Source organism: Drosophila virilis, chromosome X, assembly GCF_030788295.1.
Source record: "Drosophila virilis strain 15010-1051.87 chromosome X, Dvir_AGI_RSII-ME, whole genome shotgun sequence".
NCBI classification, from domain to species: domain Eukaryota; kingdom Metazoa; phylum Arthropoda; class Insecta; order Diptera; family Drosophilidae; genus Drosophila; species Drosophila virilis.
The window spans coordinates 16906278-16923434 of NC_091543.1; the positions used below are offsets into that span (position 1 = coordinate 16906278).

At 43.7% G+C, this 17157-nt stretch overlaps 1 protein-coding gene across 10 annotated transcripts in view; it reads right to left on the bottom strand.

The window, feature by feature from the left end:
- Positions 1 to 17157, bottom strand: part of dnc (phosphodiesterase dunce) — a 210619-nt gene that overhangs the window by 77672 nt on the left and 115790 nt on the right. Inside the window, exon 1 of one of the 10 annotated variants that reach the window (XM_070211251.1) lies at positions 4202 to 5278. The exons of the other annotated variants lie outside the window; for them this stretch is intronic. Within the exon in view, the coding sequence (XP_070067352.1) occupies positions 4202 to 4254 (53 nt within the window). The 5' untranslated portion in view covers positions 4255 to 5278. Of the gene's footprint in view, positions 1 to 4201; positions 5279 to 17157 lie in introns of those variants that run through there. 10 annotated transcript variants of the gene reach the window in all.

Consider the following 17157-nt stretch of genomic DNA (forward strand, 5'->3'; position numbering starts at 1 on the left):
GTTTTTGCCTTTCGCCTTTTGCACTTGTGCATTGCAATTTTTATTATTATGTACTACACTCTGCGAATTAGTCGCTCGATTGGACGTTAGCTACTGTTGGACGCGCGGTCCCGGCGCCCCCCTTGCCGCAGCCAGGGCTGCTGGTGCTGCGGCAACACGGTAACACGGCAACACTCTCCCCTCAGGCCGCTCTTCGCGAAAGCATTTAGCACGCACAAACAATTACAAAAATGTATATATGTATTTAATATGAAAAGCGCGCGCGCGTTGAATGCAATTTTCACAGGTAATTTTTTGTTGTATTTTTTATAACTCTTGTAGGCTTTCGGCGTTTTATTGCAATTTAATAAATATATTAATGTGTTTGTTATTATTTGTTTTTAAACAAAATACAGTTTTTCTCATAGCAAAAGGCACACTAACTGCCGCACGAGCGAAGTTGCCTATACGTTATATGATGAAAACGAAACGGCAACGACGAACGGAACGACGAACGGAACGAACAACGCGCTCGAAACGGCACACAGACAGAGACCAGCGCGAGCAAGAAGCAGCAGCAGCAACAGCAACAGCAGAAGCAGCAGCAGCAGCAGCAACAGCAACAGCAGCGCAGCAGCAGCAGCGTAACGAAACGAAACGAAAACGAGGCGAACGATTGAGTGCACGAAGCTGAAGCTGACCGAAGGCGATGTGAGTGAGAGCGGTCGGCATGAGAGTGAGCAGGAAAGAGCGCGTGTCGCCATGCGTGAGAGCCTTGCGTTAACATGTTCTAGGTGGGTGGCCCCAGCCTTTTAATACGTGCCTTCGCATAATAAGTGCCGCTGCGAGAGCATTTGGCAATTGAAATTGAAAGTTGTAATGTGACGACGACGACGACGACGACGACGACGACGGCGACGACGCTGACAGTGACGTTGACAATAGCATCGTTGCTGTCGTCTTGCAAGAGATTCATCATCAAACAGCTGCCGCCGCGCTTGTCGTCCTCTTCGACCCGGCAACTAACAATCGCGCTCTCCTTAGCGCGTTTGTACCATCTCTCTCTCGCTCTATCCCTGTTCCTCTCTTTGGTAAACAGCGGAAATCCAATTACAAGCAGAGAGCAGCGGCAGAGCCCAAATGCAAGGGCAGACACAGCGTCGACGACGGCAAAACTTGCAGCTTACCCAAGTACAATGACTTGACGCTGCCAATCACACTCACACGCACACGCACACAAGCACACATGTGAGTGATACAGTGTATAAGAGTGCCAAAAGAAGAATTGAGCTTGCGAAATACTTTGCATTGCACACACACACACACACAGACACACACACACACACACACACACACACACACACATGCATACTCTCATGCTAACTTACCGCAAATCGGGCATATCTATTTTTTTCGTTTTCAATTCTGTTTTGAGCGGTTTATCGAAATGTTGCTTTGCACTTGACACAGATCTTGCTACGGCTATCGTGTTGCACATGTTTTTATTTACCTTTTGTGTTTATTATTAATTTTATTAATGCGTCGCGCGCTAATCTTGTGCTGCTGCTGCTGCGGCTGCTGCTGCTGCTGCTGCTTCTTCTTCTTCTTCTTCTTGTGCTGTATTTATCGCTTGCGGTAAAAACCAGACACAAGGTGCTGCATCCGTGAGTGGTCGACTTGAAGATACCCTGTAATCTGCAATCTGTATGTGCTCCACATACATAGAGGCCGAAACTGAGCTTCAGCTTAAGAGATTGGCGCGTTCATTTAGACTAATAGAGAGTTGGGCCCGAATATGTATTCTATGGGCTCGGATATGCGTAACCTTCTTCTAACTGTTACATGCTTTGGCAAGACTTGCATATACCCATGCTTATCCATTTTCAATGGGTAAAGGGCATAAAGAAAGGCAACAACAAAAACTGTTTTATTTGCAGTCGGCCAGCAGCTTCAAAGTGTGCCGACGATTCTTATCAGCAGCAGCAGCAGCAACAACAACAACAACAACAACAACAGCAGCAGCAGCAGCAGCAGCAGCGCAGCGATGATCGCAGCCGCCGCGTGCGCTTATCAAACAAACAAGCGCACAAGAAACGGCACCTGCCAGACCGGCCCCCCTGCAGAGAAACATCGAAAACGGCACGGCACGCCACGCCACGCCGAGCAGAGGCAGCGGCTGCGGCGCCGGCAGAGAGCGAGACTGAGCAAGAGAACGCAACGATGCAGATGGTGTTGCTTTGAAGTGCTTGTGTGAGTGCGTGTGAGTGCGTGTGTGTGTGTCTGTGTGCTTGAAGCTCTTGCTGCCTGCCCAATTCTTATTGGGATTTGTGACTGTCGCTTTGTTGTGGTTCTTGTTGTTTGCTTTGATGCGATTGACAAGTTGTGCAGATTTCGCAATTTACACAATTAAAAGAAGCTTAAGAGAAGTACAGTTAATTGCTGCCGAATTCATTCGCAAAGCAGCAAAAACGAAAATGAGCGACTCAAGTGTGCGTGTGTGTGTGTGTGTGTGTGTGTGTGTGTGGCAACCTTGAACTTTGACCTCGCGCCTGGCCAAGCAGCCAGCAGAGAACTTTGCTAGCACATCTTTTAATATATGTGCGTGTGTGTGTGTGTGTGTGTGTTTGTGTGTGTGCGCAGGCATTCTAATCGGAGCCTAAAAATTTGATTGACCTGCCTGTGCCATGCCCCCCAAGCCACTCGCCCATTGACGATATGTGACGACAGCTCCTATTGCCCTCTCTCTCTCTCCCACTCGGCGCGCCCGGCGCCCGCGAGATGAACGAACCCGATGAACGGTAAATGGAATTGGAACTCGAACTCGGAATGGCAAACTAATAATTAGTCCCAAGTGGGTTTCATAGCAGCGAGTGCCTCTCGGCCATTAGGCCTGATTCGGCGAGACGGTGGAGGGGGAGGGGATGCTGTTGAGGCGTAGAGAGTGTGGGGTGGGGTGGGGTGGGGGGACGGTTTGTGGTCAACTAGAGTGTTCTGATTATGAAAAAAAGCGTAGAAAGAACCGAAACATCGGAATCAATGTCTATGGTGTGTGTGTGTGTGTGTGTGTGTGTGTGTGAGGCGGACTTGCGGAAAATCGAACGAATAAACCTGAAAATTGAAAATTAAACGTGTGGACCATACGCAGGGCGGGGCGGGGCGGGGCGGGCGGGGGGCGGTTGCTTACAGTATCGTTATACCGCAATTATAAGTGAACCGTTCGAATTGCAAATTCAACGGGATTTTTCAGAATTGGAAAATTTGAATTTTCTGAAATTTGTATGTGCCATAATTGGAATTGTAGTTAGACTGTATTTGTTCTAATTGGAGGCATAGCTAGACTTTATTGTTTGCAATTGGAAGCGTAGTTAGACTTTTACTTTTTGCAATTGGAAACGTTGCTAGGCATTTCTTTTACTTTTTCGAATTTGACCTTTAAACTCCATCAATTCATATAAGATTATATGCGATTCTTATAAGGAAATTTAGAGCTTTGGGAAATTCGAACTCGAACAATCGGCGAACTTTCGAGCTAATCAAGCTATGCTAGTTTCTTAAACCCTTTCGACCCCAAGCTTTTGTCAGTTTCTAGTTTGTTTAAAGATCGCTTTGCCTAATCTGGCCCCAGCTCGATGATGCGAACTTTGTGCGTGGAACCAGTTGACAAACCAGTTTCTATTTTTCTTGTTATATTTCAAATTAACATCATAATACAAGCCTCCGATTGGCACGCGACACGCAAGTCTTATAGGTAAATCTTTCGTCATTTAGGAGAGGAGCAGGGCCAAAGGAAGCACTGGAGAAACTTAAGAGCTACATTTGATAAGAGAGCAGCAGCTGAGCTTAAGAGGAAACTTAATAGCTAGAAAGGTGTTACTTAAGAGGGAGTTACGTGAGAGACTTACAACGAAAGGGAAATGAGAAAAGTTGTTGTTCTTCGGCTAGCCGAAGTGCGCATACCCTTGCAGATGGTATAAGAACTGATTGGAATATCTACACTACACTACACTGTAATTAGTTAAACTATGGAAGAAGTGCATTAAAAATAAAATATTATACATTTAATAATACATGAGCAGCTCGTCCGTTAGCGAGGCGTTCGGACAAACTGTGTTCCATTCGTATGCGAATCATGCTACCCCACAGCAAGGGAATTTAGGGTATAGATCAGTTAATTTGAAAGTGAAGGAGGGGATGGGGGGTGGGGCGCTTTGTAGCCACTAACCTTGTTGGGGAATTGCGATAATTGTAGCAACAACAGCAGAAGGAGCAAACCATATAAACGAGAAAGTTAATGCTGCCGCACCAGGTAGATGTCGTTGCGGATGCGGATGCGGACGCGGATGCGGTTGCGGATGCGCTTGTAGCGTTTGTATTTGTATTGGTATTCGTATTGCAATTGCTGCTGCCCTCCTCGGTCGCGGTGCCCGCCGTGGCGCTGCTGCTGTGACGGCTGGCAGTGTGCTCAGCAGCGCTCTCTGCTGCTGCTCTCTCTGCTCTCTGTGCTCTCTCTGCTGCCTCTGCTTTCTCAGCAGTTCGGCCGCTTGCACAACGGCCGGCGGCGGCGTTGAGCGCCGTTTCGACAATGATCGATGCTGCCGATGATTTGCGTCGCTGCGCTGCCGCTGCCGCTGCCGCTGCCGCTGTTAGTGCAGTTGGCGCTGCGTCGCTGCTTGTTTTGTGTGCGCTCTGCTTAAGGAATTTGCTCAGACGTCGCGCCGCAGTCGACTGCGTATGGGAATGAGAATGGGTAGCGGCGCTGCCAGCGCCCAGCGCTGGCGGTGCGCTGCAGGTGGAGCGTTTGCGTTGCTGCGAGGCGGCTGCTGCTGCTGCTGCTGCGGCTGCTGCTGTTGGCACTAGCAGCGATGTTGACTGCAGCGTGTCATCGACAAAGCTGATTTGCTTCCACTTCTTCTTCTTTTTCACTTTGGCGGTGGCTTTTAGCAAATGTCTCGTTCGAAATGCCGGCGTCTGTGTTGAGGCAGCCGCCGTAGAGCCGTTTGTTGTTGTTGCTGTTGTTGTTGCTGTTGTTGTAACTGCCGTTAGGCTGTGGCTGCGCCGTTGACGCGCTGCTGGCGCTACAGCTGCACCTGCTGCTGCTGATGCGGCGGCGGCGGCAGCGGCAGCGCTGTCGCCTTTGGCCGCCAGTTCAAAACTTTGCCGCACACTCACGCACACATGCACAGACACACAGGCACCCAGACAAGGGCGCGCGCACACACACACCAACGCACATTCACGCACGCGGCGCGCGTCGTCGACGTCGCGGCATTTGATAAGCGGCAATTGTTGTTGTTCTGTTCTCTTCTTCTTTTTGTTTTTTTTCCTTTACTGCTGCTTCTTCTTTTGCCGCTGCCGCTGCCGGTGCCGCTGCTGTCGCTGTCGCTGTGTGATTTGCGTTGATTTACGATTTTAATTTAGATTCGCTTTTTGGTTTTGCTGCCGCTGCTGCTGCTGCTGCTGCCGCCGCTGCTCGCGCTGTTGTTTGCCTCGTTTTTTTTTTTTGCTGTTGTTTTATGTAATTTTTGTTTGCTTTGTGCGCCTCTTTCTTTGGCGTCGCTGCTGCTGCTGCTGCGACAGTCGCCGGCCCGCAGCGCTGCCGAAACACTTGCAAAAAAATTGTCAAAAAAAATGCATAAAATCTGCTGTGCTTTTTGCACTTGTTGTTTATTTAAAAAAAAAAAAATATATATATATATATATATTAACGTTTCTATTTGAATTTCGAGCGCGAGACGGTTTGTTGTCTGTCACACACACACACACGCACGCATCACGCGCTCTCGCGATGCTCACAGCTGCAGCGACCGCACAACACTGGCACCAATCGAGCCAGCGACGCGCGACGCCAACGTTTTTGTGGGAGAGCAACGTAAACGACGACGACGACGACGACGCCGACGCTGACCGAGCGTGCGAGCAAAACGACCAAGCGACCCACCGTCCGACCCACCGTCCGACCGACCGACCACGCACGCCGCCAAAAGCCAAAGCCAGCCAGTGCCAATGGAAGCTGTGTGGAGACGGAGACAGCGGCGCTTTGCCGTCTACGTGCTACGTGCTTCAACGTGAATAGCGTGCGCAAAACAGTAGTAGACGCCGACGTCGACGTCGACGTCGATGCCGTTGCTGATGTCGATGGTGCTGCGTAGGCAGTGCATCAATTTTTTGTTCAAGCTGAAGTTTAGGCTTTTAACAGTTATTGTTGTTTCCATTGTTCTTATGTGGGAGGCTGCATGCGCAGAGAGCAAATGCTTACAAATTAATAAAACTTCGCGTATTTTTGTTGCTGTTGTTGTTGTTGTTGTTGTAGTTGCTATTCAATTGCTTAACAATTGTCAACAACAGCGCCGCTGCCCAACGAGTAGCAGAGTAAGCGCCAGTCAAATGCCTACAATCTTCCTCTCTCTCTCGCTCTCTCTCTCTCTCTCTCTCTCTCTCTTACCGCTGTCTCTCTTTGCGCAGCAACACCAAACTGCGCGCTCTTCTGCTGCTGCGCTGCCAGCGTCAAGCATTGCTGCGCTGCGACTATCATAGAGCGGCTGTTGTTGTTGTTGTTGTTGTTGTGGTTGTTGTTGTTGCTGTTCTTGTTGTTGTGCATTGCACTTGAAAACTTCATTTACGCATTGCTACGCTTCTTAGCTTCCCCCCCTCCCCCCCCCACCCAGCCACAGGCCATAATAGTCAACGGCATTTGCATTTGTAATGGAGCCGGCCACGGCGGGGTCAAGTATTGGGTGCTGGTTGCCGTCTTGGCTAACACGATGCAACAAAAAATGCCTACCGAAAGTTTCGCCAAATTGAGACTAACTTTAACTTTAACTTTAACTAACTAGATAACTATCTGGCCTGATCGCTGAAAAAGTGATTTGGGCTTGGATTCAACTAGTTGTATTTGTGATTCTTAATGCTAAAAATGTTTCATAATAGGTCGCTTTAATCGAAATGATATAGCATAATTAATATTCCCCATAGGCATCTGAGCTTCAGTTTCAGGTAGGGGTGAGGGGGGGGGGGGGGGTATATATGCCTACATTTTAATACCTCACAAATCAGAATATTTTTAGATACAAAAATCTACAAGTAATATTTGCTGATTCTGGGAAAGGCTTCTTGTGCGAAGCGAAGCTCCCTAAGGGTGGAAAATTCATAGAATTAATAAGGACAAGTTGAGGTTAACCTTCAGATTGAAATAGTTCAAAGTCCATAAGTAAGTCAATCCTGAGCTACTTTCGCCGAATCTGAGAAACAAGACTTTTCACAAAACAAAAACAAGTAAGAGGTTTAAGTCGGGAGCTTCCGACTAGGGGATACCCTGAACCCTCTTCTTCCAACATTAAATGCAGATATATATTCTATTTTAGAAGCTATGTGTCAAGTTCGGTGACTCTAGCTCTTATTATTTACCAAAATTGCCCAAAAAAAAAAACAACAGGATATCGATATCGATTTTTATCGATTGCTTGGAAACGGAGTAAGTTATCGATTATCGGAAACAAACTCGATCTGCGCGGGCACTAGGAGCACCTACATCAAAAAAAGTCGCTAGCTCTTATAGGTTCTAAGATCCTTGCGTTCAGACATACGGACGGACGGACGGACATGGCTAGATCGACTCGGATATTGATGCTGAACAAGAATATATATACTTTATGGGGTCGGAGATGCTTCCTTCTGTCTGTTATGCATACATTTGGATTTTGCACAAATACAATATACCCTTATACCCATTTTCAATGGGTTCAGGGTATAATAATACTAATAATTATAATGAGAACAATAATAAGAACAATAATAATATAAGTATTATCAATCACCCGCCTATAAAGCAGCCCCCTCCCCCCAACCATCCTACGCCCCCTCCCTCGGCGTAAGCCAAGTCATGTGAATTTGTTGAGGCATCAGCTTTCGCTTCACAATTCGTTATTGGCTCTTGAGCCCTCAGCTCAGGTGCGTCCAAGGGGTCCATCCAGCTGCTCCCCTGGAAAGTTTCAAATTTCTTGCCAAGCAATCCAATAAGAAAACTGCTATGACCCGCAACCCGCAACCCGCAACCGGCAACCCGCAACCCTCGACCCGCGACCCGCGACTCATGACCCAGCGAGCTGCGGGCTCGCATTGCAATTATCCAGCCAGCTTCGCCTCGAGAGTTATCCATCAGCGGTAAACGTGAAGCGGGCCACTTGGCTTAAATGAAAATTGCCAGCGTTAACAACAACAACAACAACAGCAGCAACAACAACGACAACAACAGCCACAATGGGCAATCGGATGCGCTGATATTTGCTCCTTGGTGGCTAATTTTGATGTTGGACCCGGCATAGCCAGGTGGTGGCCAAGAGGCCACAGCTGGCTCCCGGTTATGTTTACGGTTTTATGGCCTCTAGCTGCGGGTCCTGTCACTTCCCAGCTATGCCCTTTGCCATCATTTGCATAAGAGCGCCCAACTGCTAAGATCTGTCAAGATGAGCTCTTGAGCAGAAAACCGCCTGCGGTTCGCTCTCGGACCAAATACACTCTTTCGCGGCCTTTGGGGCTCTGCGGATAAGGCCGAATTCAGTTGTATTTTGACCCGGGCAATGCGTTTAGCAAACGCTTTCAATTCAATGCGATGCTCCACTTATAATATCTATTTACATTGTCTGCAATCTGAGTCTACTCATCGTCTGACAACGCATCAAACAGCTTCCACTATAAAGCTCAATTTATCGCATAAACTTAATTCAAGCAAATTGTTCTCATTTTAGCTTATTCTTCAAGCCATAAATTCAAGTTATTTTTTTATATACAGAAGCTCTCTTCTCTTATTAAGCTTAAGTGTTTTATTTTTGTGTTATATTAGATTAGATTTTAAGGTTATTAACTGGCTTTGCGCGGATCAAACTGCTTTGCCTCAAATTAAATGCAAGTCTTTATCCTAACCTATTCTATCCTATTATAAGCTGATTATTTAGGTAATCGATATATATCGATAAAAAGGCTTTAGTATCATATGAAAATATTATTTGGTTATTTTTTGATTATTGATATCGATATACATAGTAAAAAATGTTTCTTTTGATGAACCATTGATATCGATAAACAGAGCTTATAAAATTCTATCGTTTATCGATTTATATCGATATCGATAATAAGGCGTTAATATTTAGGTACTCGATATGTATCGATAGCGATTTAGGCTATAATATGATATGACATGATTGTCGATAAATATCGATATACGGGCTATCATATACATATCGATATCGATAAACGTGCTTTAATTTAATATAAAAGGACCGTTTTGTTAATCCATATATATCGATATCGATATGCGAAACAGACTTTATTAAATAAAATTTTTATTTAACTAATCGATATATATCGATATCGTTATACCATCTCGTTACCGACTAAGGTTCTTCGCTTCTCACACACAATTATTGCAGAGCATTTGCCAAATGTTTCGATGCTTCTTTGTTTTCGGTGTTTTAAATTTGTGCCCTTCTGCTGCTGCTGCTGCTGCTTCTGCTGTTGTGCTCGCTGCTTTGTGTGTTTTTTACAAAAACACAACAACAACAGAAACAACAATAAACAATAACAACAGCAGCAGCAGTAGCAGCAGCAGCAGCAACATTCAGGGGCAGAGCAACTAAATAATGAATGGAAAATGGCACCCAGGAGGCACTCGCTTTACAGATATACTAGCCCCACAATAGCAACAAAAAAGCAGCAACAACAACGACAGCAACATAAACAACAACAACAATGCAAACAACAGCAACAACAGCAACAACAACAACAATGCAAACAACAACAATCATATTGCACAGAGAGCTTTTTGGTCTGTAAATTTTTTGATTGTTTTAGTTGTTGTTCTTTGTTGGCGCCGCTCTATGTAAAGTGCCAGATTTTTGGAAGCTTGCTGGATGTTAACATCGTTTTGTGTCTAGTTAAAAAATGTCCATAAATTGAGACAATTTAATTTGTGCGTTTCTACGTAGAGAGTACTTTTATGCATTTTTATAATCAATATGTGAAAAAGCTGAGCTAAATAAAAGGTTTTTGTGCCGCAACTTTTCTCATTTTGCCCAGCATTTTATTGTGCAAAATGTACATAAAAAATAGTTGTTAACGGATATATAGACAATAATGCTGCAGTTAAGAGCTTTCGCTTAAGCGATACCCTGTAAACAGGCAGGCAGCAAGCAAGGATCTCACCCTGACACATTATAACTTGAGGCGATTTTAAGCAGAACTATTTGGATATGCTCCTACATTATAGGAGCGAAGCATTTCGTTTGAGCGAAGCATTTACAGGGTATACGCGCTGTAGCACATTCGTGCAGATAATTTCATCTAGTTTTCGTTTACTTAAATGCTTTCAATTTCCTGCGCTTTGAACTCTGTTTTCGTTTGAGATTTGCTTGCCGAGTGAATAAGCGCTTGCCTAAGTATGTGTGCGTGTGTGTGTGTGTGTGTGTGTGTGTGTGTGTGTGTGTATACATGCATGCATGTGCATTATGTCCATGGCATTGACTAAACTCGACTGCAGTTCCTGCCCAGCGGGTGGGCGTGGCCAACAACCAGGCAACAAATTGCATACGCTTTATAATATTTTTCTCATTTATTATTTTCTATTTTTCTTTTTTCTTAATAGTTTTTTCTTTTTTTTTTGTTTGCTTTTGAGTTTTCTATGTGGCTGATGCAAAAGTTGCACTTGATAACAAACAGAAGCTGAGCGCTGCGGGAGGGGGCCGATGCCGGACACGCCTCCAAGCCCACTTCACTAAGCAGCATATTCGGCTTAAGCGGTGGGCGTGGTTTTAGGGGGTCTCAAGTTAACAAGCGGCTGGCTGGCTGGCTGGCTGGCAAGCAAGCTCCGTTTCCGCCCCCTCAAATTTAATCAGAAAAACGTCCAAGTCAAAGAAAAAAAAAAAAAGGAAGAGGAATGCCAAAGTTCAAAATGTTGCGAATTTTTTATTAGCGCGGCGATCGACAGACTGCCACGCCTTGCCGACGCCCCTTCCCCCTCCTCTATTCCCTCCTCTAGGCGCACAACCAGTTGCGCCCTGCTGCCACCGCACACCCTGCGTATACGCAATATTTTAAAATTCAATGCCGCGACGACTCTTCGCCTGGCCCACAAAATTCACGCACTAATTCCGTTTATTGATTGTTATTTAGGCCAAATCGACGCCCCTTTGTGGCCAAAGAAATCAAGCGTTTGAACTTTATAACAAATAATTTAGCGCTATTGCGAACTTACCGGGGAATACCAGAGACAATTAGCAAAGACTTTGAATTGGACTTACCTAAAAAGAGAAAAATCAATGCATACAAATTAGTTCAGAGTTTTGATTAGAATAAAATTGAGAAGAATTCAAGTATGCTAAATAATATCTGAATTAAATGGCAATTGAAGTTGAGCTTTAATGTGTGGCGCAAGCAAAGCTTTGGTTCTTGGTCTAGAACGAGAAGCTTTTAAGTTTCTTTTTCAACCGTTTTATCGTTTATTTATACTAATTTATATTAGGTTGGTTTCTGTTTTAAATGTTTAAAATTTTACTTAAGATTTATATTTTGCTTATTTTGTTTTATGTTAGTTTATAATATATTTTAATAAATTTATTATTGATTAGAATTAAAGCATTTCTTAAATGTATTCGATTTAAAGCTCAAATGAAAGCTATTTAATTCTGTTTAAAAGCCTTCCCTTCATTTCTGCTCTATTATATTTACAGTTAATTATTACTTAGGAATAAAAAGCTTTTTTCTTTTTTGATTGAATTCTATTTTTTTGCAGCATTCGTTTCAGCATCAAACAGCAAGGGAGCTGTCAAATGCTTTAAGGTGTTTAAGTAAAGTGCCGTTAAAAGCTTTTGGCTTCTAGTTAAAATTGTATTGCAGCTGGTAAAAATTGGCGCTGCTTTTAAAAGCGCTCCGTTCAGTGGGGCAACAAAAAGCGTAAAGAACATGCCGTTTGCCTTTTAAAGTATTCACAAAAGCTCCGCGGCAGGTAAAAGCTTTCACCAAAAACTTTACACAATGTGTCTGCACTAGGCAAAAGCTCGATGTGGTGAAAAGCACCGTGATAACAGTATATAAAAGCTGTCCGAGAGCTTTTCAACTTTTGACTTGGATTTGCCCCGCACCGCAACGGAGAGTCCTTGTGCAGGACACTGGCTGATTGAGCCTCGCGAGAAGTCATTTGGGTTGCACCTTGGCCCAACTGGACGCCGCTTCAATGCGCTGTAATGTGCATTATGTAATTACGTGAGTCTTGAGTCGCTCGCGAAGCAAATGCAAACAAACAAGACGCTTGCCATACGCCCCGCCACCCTCCACCTCATCTGCTGTACGCCCACTGTGTTGACACAAATCGAAAGGCAGCTGCCACTCGGTTTGCTCAACTCTCATGCACAACACACAGCGTGGCCCCCTCTCACCCCTCTGCCATCACTGCCCCACTGATTGCAGGTAAAAATCGCCATGCCACGCGCTTCAATTTTTTGCTGATATATGTTAGATTTTTTTTTTTTAATACCCTGTTAACATTCAAAAGGATTTAAGCGTGATGGCCTGAAGGATATCGTGAATAATTTATACATATATAAATATAAATAAATATTGGATTTCTTTTTTATCGATAAATCGCCCAGGATTGATTTCTAGTTTTTCAGTGTTGCATATCTCGAGAAATATTCGAGCTATAGACACCAAAGTTGGGGTTATGCTCGGTTTTCCCCCCTTAAATTTCTAGTTTTTCTAGTTTTTCCTTCTTGCATTATCTCGAGTAATATTCAAGCTGTAGACACCAAATTTGTATATACTTCCATTTCTGGATTTGCTTAGACTTTTGATATTTGCGCTGCCTTTGATTTGCGAGTCATGGAACTTGCTTGTTTATGTGCGCAGAGGGTATGTGTGAGTCGGGCACTTGCAAGTGCACAGATTTTTTTATTATTTTTATTTTGCCTTGCATTTTTTTTTTTGCTTGCCCTCTCTTTGCTGCACATTTTCTGTGTGCTTTGTGACTTTATTGAAGGTCTTTGCCTGCAGTTCGCCCCGTTGGCCCCGCATCGTGCTCCTTAGCGTGCCGCCGCACGTGCCGCGACGTCAGCTGCAGGCACAGTGTTGCATACTTTGCGGCTGCCTCAGCCTAAAGCGCCATCGACTTTCAGATAACAACAAGCAATAAAGAGCAAAAATCTCAAGCCATTTCCCTGATTCTCTCTGTCACCACCATTGTCCCCGCCCCACACACATACCCCCCCCCGTTTACTTTCATTTTCTATCTAACACACTTTGACTGCAGCATTTTGCGTGCGCATATTAAGTTCTGATGCCTTATTAATTAGGATCTGATACGCTTTGGCCTTTGTACTACGCGGCGTATACGCAATATTGTGTATGCATATACACATGTTTTTTCAAAAGCCATTGTCTTATTTCTATTTTTATTCAATTCTTTTTTGCCATTCATGGCATTTTGTTGTTGTTGCTTAAAACCCGTCCTAAATGGACATACTTTTCATTCGCACTGTATTTGGTTTTTTTTTTTTGTTTGTTTTGCTGTTGTTTCAGTTGTTTGACTATGCCGGGAATTTCGCATGAATTTCTGATTTGGCATTTTTATGTGTGTGTGTTTTATTTTTTCGTTTATTTTTTAAAAACTGGTGAAGAACAGGTTTCCCGAGAAAGGGATTATACAATAATGCGAATTGCATGCAACATGAAAATGGACACACTTTCGAATAGGGCAAATGCATTTGCAATATTTAAATATGGAATTAAATGGCGCTTTCCGACAACATTTCGAGGTGATTTTAAATGCATATTTAACAGTTAAGTTAGCTAAAGCTCATAGGTAAGACGCTTTCTGGTACATTACGCCTCAAAGGCAACGCTCGATGTTGGGGTTGAGAGGAATTTCATTTCGCGACTCGCAGTTAATTGAGGCGATACACACACTTTTGGTGGGTTGGTTGCGGCGTTAGCTCAGCTTTTTCCGCCTCACAGCAACACCCGCACCTCCCGCACCACCCACTCACCATCCCCTTTCCCCTTGTTATCTTGCGCGCAAAAATGCCTTCATTATCGCCGTGAAGTATGCAACGCAAATTTAATATATACAAACGAAAAGGCACGCGCGGTGCCGATGTCTTAAAAGGGTTTTCTTAGCCGGGCCGAAGCAAACCCAGCCACCCCCCACCTCCTCTTTGGGCCCGCACCTAAGCAACCAGGCCACCCGCGTCTCTGTGTCTCATTTTGTTTGTGTGTTTCTTTTTTCGTACTGTTACTGCGGGTTTTATTTGCCTGTTTGTCATTGGAGCCTCTTCGACTGCCTTTTTGGGCTGAAACTGTGCGACGAGCGGGTGAGCGAGCGTTGCGGCATGTTTTTCTGGAGGGGGGACACACTGCTTCCGCTCGGCCTCTAATCGAGCTCCCAGAACGCCTTTAGCAGCTCAGTTTAATTTGGCATTAGAATTGCCCACTGGGCGTTGCATTCGGGGTGGGGAAGGCGGCATATTGAAAAATACTTGGACACAATATAAATGGAGTCCAAATCAGAGTGTAAGTCGAGTCAATCCCTGGGCAATGGCTCCCCAGAGCTGTATCCTACTCTGCTGTTTCTCTTGTTGCGTCGGTTGCGCTCTGTTTCTTTTGGTCTTTAAAAATTATTCTTATCTTTGCTTTTCTGGCATGGGCTGGCCTGGCCCGGCCCGGTCTGGTCCATTTGTCTGTTATGTTTTAAATAATAAATAAACTGTAAACATAAGTCACGCATACATAAAGCGCAAAAGTTGAGCCCTTGGCTTTAAGAGATTTATGTGTACACTGTGAGAGTTGTGCCCGAAGGGTGGGCTCGACTGCGCGGGGCTGCGCGGGCCTGGACTGGATTGAGCTTGGCGGCTTAGTCGGAATTTAAAGCCAGCACCAAATAGTTAAGTTCAACACATTCCTGTTAACAAAGCCGCCGGAATGTTTATATGCGCTTTGATGGAATGCGGCACAGTAAACGCAAGAGTCGCGCCGAACGGCGGCGGGCTGCGGGCTGCGGGCGCATAATGTTTGAAGAGTTCATTAGCAGAGAACATGCGCAGTTGTTAAAGTTAACAAACATTGCAATACACTTGATATGCATCTGTTGTTAATTAACGCCTCGAGGGAGCTGAAACTTGCCACCTACAAATTGATAGCCTCATTAAAACGCATTCTTCACAATATCAACTGTCCAATCAGGATATTTAATAGTAATTTACATTTAAACCTAACTATGCGTTAGGCACTGGCATTACCTTCACAATGTTGCCGAACAAATAATTGACAAAGTGCAATTTGCTTCGAGGAATTCTGTGATGCGTTCACCACGAATTCGCATATATATATATATATATATATATGTATATACAACTCAGATTGATATATATTGGCATTCATAGACACTCGCATTCAGCTGCATTGGCATCCAAGTAACCAAGCCGTGTGGTCATTTGAGACAAAGAGGAATTGGCCTCGAAGTTCAGACTAGCTTGTGAGCCAGGCTCCCTTCGTCTGCGATACCATATAGCTCTATAGAAATAGGATAATCTTATCTGTTCTTTCAGCTTAAGTTATATCTAATAAATTTATTTATATTTTTTATATTAGTATCCATTTTTTTTTTGTAAATTAAATTGCATTTTTGAGAAAATTATGCACTAAAAGCGGGCATTAAAATATTGCTCAAATTACGCTCCCTTAAATAAAGTTTATATAAAATTTTATCAGAACTAGCTTGTGTTTGAGAGCAAGCTTCCCACATTAGATTCCTTGAATAAATTGCTATTTTATTTCTATTTAAGCTGAAAAAGTTAGTTAAGTCCGTTTGGCATATACATTTTCTTTCTATTTAGCTGCTTCTTTTTAAAAGAATTTATTAACAGTCGCCCAGAAATATTTTACTGTGAAATATAATTTTATATTTCTGCAATTAACCAAAGTTTGGATGACTGTGATTAAAGCAGCTTTAAGCTATTTAAGTTAAGTTTGCTTTAAATATCAGCTTCCAGTTATTCGAAGAGCAGCTCTAAGCCTGCCTTTATCACAGACAGTAAAGGCGAGAGTATTAGGACTTCGGAGTCAACTGTTGCTGATTGTTTAATGGCATTTTGTTTGTTTATAAAGCCATGTTCCTGCATAAATTAGCAGGCGAAACATACTTGAACAAAAACAAAAAACAACAACAACAAACAAATTAAATGTGATTTTAAATGTTATACAAACTATTCGCTTGGCATTCGTTTAGGCCTGCAGCAATAAGTGAAATATGGGTATAGCATACCGTCTTTTTTATGTATTCATTTTTTTAGTGCTTATAATTTTGGCTGCGCTCATGGAATTAAGGGAAACTATATGCTGTTTGTGCATATATTAAAATTTATATTAAAGCGCCAATGCACTAGCTGGTATTATCCGGCCTTGCTCGGTTCCAGCTATATGCTATAAATCTTGTGCAACAACCATTTGCCGCATGTGGAACGTTTGAGTCTACACATTTTGGGGAGGAGACGTCTAGAGTTGAATTTTATATATATATATATAGCTAACATTGCACGGCTTTAGCCGTTCTTGGCATTTAGCATCAATACAGCCTTAACCCCCTTTATACATCAATTTTCCACTCATTTTTCGCATACTCTCGAACTGCACTTAGATATTTTGAAGGTGAGTTTGAAGTGAGAATCTGAGTCCTCAGATTCTCAGTCTTTATATAGAGCTGAAGAAAACAGGTAAATAAATCAATATGTTTGATATCTGAGCAGATTAACGGCTGACAACACCTGTTTAAATAATGTTTGTTTAAAAAGAGGCCACGTGTGCGGGCAAGTGCAGTTCGCACTGGGTATTGGGTTGATTTTATAATTAATAGATTTTGTTGTCATTTCGTCGAAAAGTTTTGTTACCCCTTCACTGGTTATTGGGTTCGCCTATTTATGGCACTGACTGTAGCCGTGGATGCTGCTGCGGGTAATTGTCGCAATTATTTTTCTTGCTCTGACGTTTGTAATTCACATGGATAACGTCTCTATAGATACATGTGCGTCTCTTTCTCTCCCTCCCTCTCTCTCACCTCTCTCTCTCTCTCTCTCTCTCTCTCTCTCACCGCTTTCTATCTCTCTTTATCTCGCTTTGTCTGCGTCTTTGTAATGTCGCTGT